At 37.7% G+C, this 10,454-nt stretch overlaps 2 protein-coding genes across 2 annotated transcripts; both read left to right on the top strand.

Moving 5' to 3' along the window:
- Positions 1–589: 589 nt before the first annotated feature.
- LOC117732053 lies at positions 590–9,138 on the top strand. The gene is made up of 5 exons (XM_034534663.1): positions 590–945; positions 4,686–5,034; positions 6,700–6,772; positions 6,860–7,225; positions 8,751–9,138. Exons 1-5 carry the CDS (start codon positions 639–641, stop codon positions 9,060–9,062), a joined length of 1,407 nt encoding a protein of 468 aa, XP_034390554.1. The 5' UTR covers positions 590–638; the 3' UTR covers positions 9,063–9,138.
- On the top strand, positions 4,652–5,076 carry LOC117732162 (histone H2B 1.2-like). Its single transcript, XM_034534897.1, has one exon. The coding sequence runs from the start codon at positions 4,664–4,666 to the stop codon at positions 5,036–5,038; it is 375 nt and encodes a 124-aa protein (XP_034390788.1). The 5' UTR covers positions 4,652–4,663; the 3' UTR covers positions 5,039–5,076.
- Positions 9,139–10,454: the final 1,316 nt, after the last annotated feature.

Below are 10,454 nucleotides of genomic sequence, written 5' to 3'. Positions count from 1 at the left end.
GGGCTGGTTAAGAGTGGTGAGTGACGAATAAGTAGGCAATCATTGGCTGTATAAAACATGTTTTTTAAGTCTATAAAAGGAGTTTTGAGAGAAAGTGTAAGTCACTGCAGCCTTGAGAGGTCCTTCAGCATGCAGCCATAACTGGCCACCCAAGATATTGTGCAGTTGGCTGAAGCAGAATGGGAAAATATGCATATATCCGCGATAATCTTAGCCGCGGATATATGCATATTTTTCTGGCTGAGATCATAAAGATAAATAAATACAGTGAAAGAGTCGAGAAAACAAAGAATCAGATAAACTAATAGGACAGAGAGGATACTACTAAATGCATATCTGCTGATATATCTAGAGTCACATGATGATTGTTATTGATACTGTACTTTAGTATTATTTTTAAGTACCTTATTAAGATGGCTACCAAACTTTTCTCTTTAGCATATCAAGAAGCGTCATCCCTGATTAATGTTGTTGATCAGCAGGTGGCGCTAAATCACCAAAGAGTCTCATCATCAACCTTCATGAAAGCCCACGAAGAAGACCAGCCTCGTGTCTTCTATCACGTCCTCAGACAGGATATAAATATGTGTGAACTCCTCGTGGTTCTTCACCCCGTTGAAACACTTTGACCAGTGAAGATGAGCGGAAGAGGCAAAGGAGGAAAAGGACTCGGTAAAGGAGGCGCTAAGCGTCACCGCAAAGTCCTCCGTGATAACATCCAGGGAATCACCAAGCCCGCTATCCGCCGTCTGGCTCGCCGCGGTGGAGTGAAGCGTATCTCCGGTCTGATCTACGAGGAGACCCGCGGAGTGCTGAAGGTCTTCCTGGAGAACGTGATCCGTGATGCCGTCACCTACACCGAGCACGCCAAGAGGAAGACGGTGACCGCCATGGATGTGGTGTATGCTCTGAAGAGACAGGGACGCACTCTCTACGGATTCGGGGGTTAAACTCTGACTAGCATCAAACAACCAAAGGTCCTTTTAAGGGCCACACACTTATATTAAGAGATGACTTCCTGATCACAACACTGGATGAATTCTCTGCATCTTCAAGATATATTTTGCATGAAAGAAACAAGTTAATTTTCCCTTTTCTGGGCTTTGTGTTAAAATATATCCATATTAGCTTAGTTCTACTTTGTTAACGTGGTCAATGAAGCGATTATACAGCCAGGGTGGGACTTCACGTGTTTATTACTGTAACTGATGTATTTAATGTCTCTGAACTGTCCAAAATACTGAAAATGTGATTAATACTCGCTCTTCCAGAATTGTTTATTAATCATGAAATATGTGGATTCAAGACTGGCATTTCCAAGTTGTGTGAGTAATAGTAACAGCGAGTAACAGTATTTTACTTTATTTCAGTTTATTCAACTGGCATTAAACCGTCTCCTAACATTGATTTAATTCATACAGCCACATCCCAAAACAATGCTGTTAGGAGCACCAGATGCTAGTTTTGGACACCGTGATCATTTTGTAGTTGGTATTATATAATAAACCACTATAGATTTAGGATTTCATGGCTTGATTGAGGACAGAGTGGAGCTGCAGAGGAGAGCGAGACTTGCACTTTAAAACATAAGAACCAGGTAGAAGTAGTGCTGCAACAGGTCCAAAGTTCTGAAGTGAACCATTCGGGTTCGTATTATAAAAAAGAAAATACTTGTGATCGGTATTTTGGATCAAAACTGTTCCTAAAATACCAAATATTGTATCTTCGGTCTGTAGAATCCGAACTGCTGTATATGTGTTATTGAACACATTTCAAATCTAAATGTTAGTCCGTCCTCACCTGAACCTCAGCAGATTACACAATAACTGTTCTTCTGTAATTTAATGGCGAACTACAAACCTTAAAACTGCATAATTTCACGTACTGTACGAGGGTATTGTTCTTATTATAAAGAATATTAATTAAAATAACCAGACTTTATAAATAAATATCCTGTATATAATAATGTATAAATAATTACCTTTTTAATTGCACTTGTTTGTTTCTTTTCTCTTAACAGTCTTTCGATGCTCCACTCCTTCACATCCACCACACTGCTCTTCATTCTGTTGTTCATGGTGTATAAAGTAACATTGAGTCCTGTGTGACAGAACCGTAATCCAAAAAAAGTAACATCTGAATTTCTGCTCAATAGTGTCATTATTCCAAATTTCATTTCAAGCTGTCATTTTACGTTTTTATCCCCTGGAAAATAACACTTTTGTTTAATGCCCCGTTGTCAAGTTTATCTTCAACCTCATTTCCCTCCATTCCAACATGAATCAGGGCCGAAATGCACAAATATTTACAATTGTTGTAAATTCAATAATGGCATGAACCTGAGTTTAAAGACCATCTCGAGCTGTTTGATGTGAATATATTATTACTTTATATATTACATTGTATTGGTTTAACCTCCTCTCCCCACTGATGACTTGTCAGTTCTATGTGCTGAACACCTGTTTGCAATTATTTTAAAACTTCCTTTGTCAAAAACTGCTGGTTGACACTTCATTTTCGTTTTCTAATATTCACCACTGATATATGTATCAAATAAATAATTACTATTCATATTAAAAGTAGTCATCAGCTGAGGACACGTTCACGTCAAGCAGCTCTGATAGGAAGTCTGCATCATGAGCCTCGACCATCATCAGTGTGTTTGCTGCTCCCAGAATAACTTCAGTTTATTACAAACTGGTCGAACTCAGATGGCTGTTTTTACATCGAGAACCAGAACAAACATATGGACCAGTTGGAAAACGGGTTTTGGTGGAGATCTGATACATTTAAAATAATTTAAAGAGAGAAATGAGTCTCTATATAAAGATTGTACGCACCTAATGAATTGGTTATTAAAACCCAGCCTTTCTAGTCGACTCTATCAAATGCTTTTTCCGCATCGAGACTGACCGGAGCTGCACTAGATGTTGTTTATCGTTAAAGCTCATTTTAGTGCATTCACGTTGATGGTAACCAACTCCTCACAGACTGAAGGAAGAACTGAAGTAATGGTTAAAGTCACACTTACCCACCGCCATTCAACAACAATTAAGAGCCGTTCTTAGTACATAATAGTTTCAATAATCAGTCAAATCTGAAACCAGAAACAGACATGGTTGGTTGAATGAAAGTGCTTGTTATTGTTTATTTAATGTAGATTGATGTGCATTATTGTTTATTTAATGTAGAATTATGTGTGTTATTGTTTATTTAATGTAGATTGATGTGCAAAAATAACAATATGTCCATTTAAAATGACGTCTACCAAAACGGAAGAAGCCTGAGTACTTTCTGAAGCCAGTTTATTTTGTTGTTTGTTCCATCTTGTTTATCTGAAGGCCAAAGACTCGCTCAGCCAAGAGCTGCTGTTCTTCCTCCTCTGGATGTTGAAGCCGCTTCAAAACCCTCCAGGAAGGTTACAGACTTTGTTTTATGGTTAGGGTTTAGTGGAAAATGAGTACTGTTCAAGGAGTCACATCTCTAAAGCCTGGACAAGAACACAAAACGGGACATTTACTTTCATTTACAGAGTAATTTAAAATAAAGAGGAGATATTTAATAACCAAGATATGTTCATTACAACAAATATTAATAATGGAATAAATATGCTTCAACACATTCAGCTCATATCACTTAGAGTTCCACAAAGAGCCTTTCTCAGCACATTTGAGACATTGTAGAAATGTCATTTATTGACACTCATATGGTTCATGATAATATAATAACTATCAGTCACATCTGCATTATAAAGACATGCAGCTCAGGTTAATTGGAGACTATGTGAGTGTGGATGTATGTCCGTCTCTATCTGAGCCCTGTGATAAACCGGCCAGGGTGTACACTGCCTTCACCCAATGTCACCTGGGATCGACTGCATCGCCCCCGCGACCCTAAAAGAGGATAAGCAGTTTGGATTATGCAATGAAATGGAAAAAAAGTCCCTGCATCAGGACCAGGACTTGTTAAAAGGTTGTTGGATGTCCTCCAACACCTCCTCTTTTTTATCTCACCACTAAGATGAGCAACATTGATATAAACTCTAGCTATCTTTATCTATTATACATCAATACACATGTCTGATCACTATACTTTCTGAACAGTATCACCATCATGATTTTTACTATATTTAATAAATGTATCTTTAATTCGTTTTTGTCTTGATTTAAGAGCATTAATTAGATTTCCTGTTATCTGAGTCTGATTGTTTATGAACATTATTTATTAATTCATGAATACGGTTAAATGTGTATTATATACAAGTCATAGTTTCTTCTTCTATATGTGTTGTTTCTTTAGTTTCAGGCTAATGTATTACTTTATTAATTAATCCTAATTTGTATATTTTGCATTATTTAGTTCTCTACATTTGAAGAAATCTATTATTCAATATTTTAATATTTCCTATAATTTAATATTAGATGGATTGGATTATTGTATCACAGCTTTTGCAACACTCACACATACTCTGACTCCTCCACATGCCTCACACCAGGCTCACTAAATACATCCGCTCACAAGAACAGTGACTTGTTCCGCGCATGCTCCGCTCAGCAGCCAATCGTGTGCAAGCAACAGCACAGCCTCATTTACATCGAGTTGATATATATTCACCGTCCTGAGCTTTTGGAGATATCTTCCGACACCGAAGAATCCAACAGTCATGCCTGATCTCACCGTCAAAGCGCCCAAGAAGGGCTCCAAGAAAGCCGTCTCTAAGACCGTCAGCAAGACCGGCAAGAAGAGGAGAAAGTCCAGGAAGGAGAGCTACGCCATCTACGTGTACAAGGTGATGAAGCAGGTCCACCCCGATACCGGCATCTCCTCCAAGGCCATGGGCATCATGAACTGCTTCGTGAGCGACATCTTTGAGCGCATCGCCGGTGAGGCCTCTCGTCTGGCTCACTACAACAAGCGCTCCACCATCACTTCCAGGGAGATCCAGACCGCTGTCCGCCTGCTGCTGCCCGGCGAGCTGGCGAAGCACGCGGTGTCTGAGGGAACCAAGGCCGTGACCAAGTACACCAGCTCCAAGTAAACCTGCTGGAGACCAACACCACAACGGCTCTTTTAAGAGCCACACACTTCTTCTAAAGGTCAATTCCTGATGCTGGCAAAATATGCGCAGATAAAATGAAGATGTCTGATGCTTGATTTTAAATTTATTGCACATAGGAGCTCTTGTTTCCCCTCGTTAGAATTACTATTATTAGTCAATGGGAACTCAAATTCACTTCAATAAAAAGTTATGAGCGTTTTACCCGATTCCTCCAGAATCAGAATACACAAAAGTTGATGTTTCACACTTAATGAAGTTTTCTAATATCCAGCAGTGCTAGCTGTATCAATTACATGGTTTTTGTGTACACATATTCTGTACCATATTTGTATACCATGGACACCAGCTCCAAGTAAACCTGCTGGAGACCAACACCACAACGGCTCTTTTAAGAGCCACACACTACTTCTAAAGACCAATTCCTGATGCTGGCAAAATATCATGTTATAAACCCTTTCAGTATTAGTCTGGCTGTCCTGGGAGAATTATATTAAATATAATTATATGACAAAGCCTTACAATCCATCAGTCAAGCTGCATACTGTCAATATACATTATGTGTGTATATATGTATATTGAAAAAATATAAATATGTATTATAATAAATATATTATATAAATATATATTATAAATAAAAAAGTATGTATATAAATACATTGATATACATACACATTAGATATGTATATGTACATATATACGTGTATGTGTATATATATGTATGTGTGTGTATATATATACATATATGTATATATACATATATATACATATATGTATATATACATATATATACATATATATATATATATATATACATATATATATACATATATATATACATATATGTATATATATACATATATATATATATACATATGTATATATACATATACATATATGTATATATACATATATATATATATATATACACATATATATATATACATATATATATATATATATATATATATATATATATATATACATATATGTATATGTATATATACATATATATATATATATACACATATATATATATATATATATATATACATATATATATATATATATATATATATACATATATGTATATGTATATATACATATATATATATATATACATATATGTATATGTATATATACATATATATATATATATATACACATATATATATATATATATATATATATATATACATATACATATATGTATATATACATATATATACATATATATATACATATATATATATATACATATATATATATATATACATATGTATATATACATATACATATATGTATATATACATATGTATATATATACATATATATATATATATACATATGTATATATACATATACATATATGTATATATACATATATATATATACACATATATATATATATATATATATACATATATATATATATATATATATATATATATATATATATATATATATGTTGATCTTTTAAATAATAAGTTTAAGAAATAAGTATCGCCCAATATCCTCCTTTATATGTCCTCGTGATGATGTTGACCAACCAGAAAAGAGGCTTTCAGCAGAAGCGCAGGGGGCGGCCCACTGTGACTTTTGGCGGACATTTCGAAATGAGTTTCCTCCAATGAGCAGCGCAGACTCGGGTGCTGGGTCGCTGCTCCAGGCGGAGCTGAGCTCCACGAGGAGCCCCTCGCCAATCAGGAGCTGGAGGTCTGAAGCCGCGTCACCGTTTCACAGCCGGTCCCACAGCTTAAGAGCAGCGCGTCTCCTCTCTGACGGCATGTTTCTCCTGATCAGAGACGAGAAGAAGTCATGGCGAGAACCAAGCAGACGGCTCGTAAATCCACCGGAGGCAAAGCCCCCAGGAAGCAGCTGGCCACCAAGGCTGCTCGGAAGAGCGCCCCGGCCACCGGCGGCGTGAAGAAGCCTCACCGTTACCGGCCCGGTACCGTGGCCCTGAGGGAGATCCGTCGCTACCAGAAGTCCACGGAGCTGCTGATCCGCAAGCTGCCCTTCCAGCGTCTCGTGAGAGAAATCGCTCAGGACTTCAAGACCGACCTGCGCTTCCAGAGCTCCGCTGTTATGGCTCTGCAGGAGTCCAGCGAGGCTTACCTGGTCGGCCTCTTCGAGGACACCAACCTGTGCGCCATCCACGCCAAGAGGGTCACCATCATGCCCAAAGACATCCAGCTGGCCCGTCGCATCCGCGGAGAGCGAGCTTAGACTGTCTGCTGTCCACGACCCACAACGGCTCTTTTAAGAGCCACCTCACTCTCTCTGAAGAGCTCCTTCCTCTCTGTTAACAACGTTTTACGATCAACGGCAATAGATCAGTCGTTACCGAACCGCATGGACATGTTATGCAATACAACTTGCACAAGCGAATAATCCAGAGGAAATAAACTCTTAAAAAGACCCATCTCATCTTTACTAGTTTCAATTAATCTGGTTCAGTTTGTCCATGTTTACTTTAGTCTGCATACTTTTATGTTATAAAATAAAAGTACATACTTGTACTGTGAACGACGTGGCCATCTGCGTGCAGTTAAATGTTCATGGTGTGACGTCACTTCAACTTCAGGTGTTCAACACGAGTTGGAGCTAAAAGCTGCAGGACAGGTTGAGGACCAACGTTGAGTGCATTATGATCTTTTAAATTGATATTTATTGTATGATATTCCTAACCGGTTTCTAGTCGGGATCAACTTAGTATTGAAAAGGAAGGGAGCATGATGTCTGTGGACGTAATCAACCTGCATGTTGACAATTTGCCTGAGCTATGGGAGATGTTTTGTTTTTTAACAGTAGTAAAATGTTTTACTCTTATTCCTCCAATACCTTATTTTCTCTAAAGATATACAACTAATATTTTCAAAGAGCCACTAACCAATTTAAACATTCTAAAACAATGTTTTTTTCAACGTCCAGCATGATTTAGTGGGAATTGTAGAAGTTCATAAATAATTGTTCAGCACAGGTGTGTCCTTATTTATTTAAACCAAGACTATTTATCTGAGTTAGGCATTTCAGCAGAAAGGCCGATGCTCCTTCATGAGAGGAGCGACCCTGCAGCATAAAAACAACCAATACTTCTAGAGCTTGTTATTGTGGGTGAACAAGTATGATGAAGTCAGAGGCTCATCAGCCTCAATAGCTTAAATAAAGCTCAGTGGAAATAATAGTAGTCTAACCAGATCTGCTCCTACAGAATTAGACATTGTTTTAATAATGCATTTCATCGGGTGGTATACAGTTAAATAAATCCGAATTACACCAGATTGGAAATTGATCTCTAACTTGTAAAAATGAATAGAGATAAATGGATACAGTGAGAGAGGGAAATATAAAAAGAATCAGAGAGAAAAGAACCACAGAGAGATTATTAAATCGATATCTGCTGATTTCTCTCCATAGAGTCACATCGTGATCGTCCTCGACATCGTACTAAAGTAAATATAAAGTACAAAACTGGTCAGCTTGTCAATAAGCAGTGGGATACAATATGTCCCTGATTAATGTTGTTGATCAGCAGGTGGCGCTAAAGCACCAAAGAATCTCATCATCAACCTTCATGAAAGCCCACGAAGAAGACCAGCCTCGTGTCTTCTATCACGTCCTCAGACAGGATATAAATATGTGTGAACTCCTCGTTGTTCTTCACTTTGTTGAAACACTTTGACCAGTGAAGATGAGTGGAAGAGGCAAAGGAGGAAAAGGACTCGGTAAAGGAGGCGCTAAGCGTCACCGCAAAGTCCTCCGTGATAACATCCAGGGAATCACCAAGCCCGCTATCCGCCGTCTGGCTCGCCGCGGTGGAGTGAAGCGTATCTCCGGTCTGATCTACGAGGAGACCCGCGGAGTGCTGAAGGTCTTCCTGGAGAACGTGATCCGTGATGCCGTCACCTACACCGAGCACGCCAAGAGGAAGACGGTGACCGCCATGGATGTGGTGTATGCTCTGAAGAGACAGGGACGCACTCTCTACGGATTCGGGGGTTAAACTCTGACTAGCATCAAACAACCAAAGGTCCTTTTAAGGGCCACACACTTAAAACATAAAGAGCCAATTGATATCACACAGTTCCATATTTTTCCTAAATAGAATAACTATCCTTCATTCGTTGTCAGTCTGTTCTCTCTGGTAAACTTCTGCCTGCTGCTGAGCAATAACATGCTGCATATTAACAATAATGCATATATGTTTATGGTTGAGCTCATTTAACTTTAGAAAACTGTATTTTGACAAATGTAGTGGAGGAAAAGCATAATATTTACCAGTGAGGTAGAACTATAAAGTAAGAAAAATATTTAAGTAAAGTACAAGTAGCTCAGTATAATACCTAAGAACCGTACTCCAGTATATGTGTTTAGTTACTTTAGTTTTTTTACTGTTTGTTGGCTTCATTCAATGCAGGCTTTCCCCAAAGTCCTGTTTTCTGGGTTACCTTTATTAAACTGTTATTGTATCTTAAATTAAAGGATGTATACATCAGCGCTCATAGCAAAGCCCTCAACTACAAATGCATCAGTTAAAACACCATTTACATTTACACCAGGGGTCTCAAACTCAATTTACCTGGGGGCCGCTGGAGGTAGAGTCTGGGTGAGGCTGGGCTGCATCAAGTATTAAAAAAAAAAGTACAACTGATCAAATCTTAATCTTTAACAATTCAGAACATGAACCGGTTCTTCGGAGGATGAACGGTTCTTCAGAACATGAACGGTTCTTCAGAGCATGAACAAACATGAACGGTTGAACGAGTTCTTCAGAACATAAACGGTTGAACGAGTTCTTCAGAACATAAACGGTTGAACGACTTCTTCAGAACATGCACGAACATGAACGGTTCCTCAACATGAATGGGATCTTCAGTTCATGTTGAACAAGTTCTTCAATATACATTTATGATCACTGTCATTTCTGAACAGTATCACCATTAAGATTTTTTCTACATTTAATAAATGTATCTTTAATTAGTTTTTGTCTTGATTTAAGAGTATGAATTAAATTTCCTGTTATCCAAGTCTGATTGTTTATGAACATTATTAATTCATGATTACGGTTTAATGTGTATTATATACATGTCATAGTTTCTTCTTCTATAGATTTTAGTTTATTTGGTTTCAGGCTAATGTATTGCTTCATTAATTAATCCTAATTTGTATATGTTGCATTATTTAGTTCTCTACATTTGAATTTGAAGAAATCTATTATTCTATATTTTAATATTTCCTATAATTTAATATTAGATGGATTGGATTATTGTATCACAGCTTTTGCAACACTCACACATACTCTGACTCCTCCACATGCCTCACACCAGGCTCACTAAATACATCCGCTCACAAGAACAGTGACTTGTTCCGCGCATGCTCCGCTCAGCAGCCAATC

The sequence above is a fragment of the Cyclopterus lumpus genome, chromosome 6, assembly GCF_009769545.1.
Source record: "Cyclopterus lumpus isolate fCycLum1 chromosome 6, fCycLum1.pri, whole genome shotgun sequence".
Lineage (NCBI taxonomy): Eukaryota > Metazoa > Chordata > Actinopteri > Perciformes > Cyclopteridae > Cyclopterus > Cyclopterus lumpus.
Note: the sequence above shows the minus strand (reverse complement) of the source record. Positions and strands in the feature narration are given on the sequence as shown.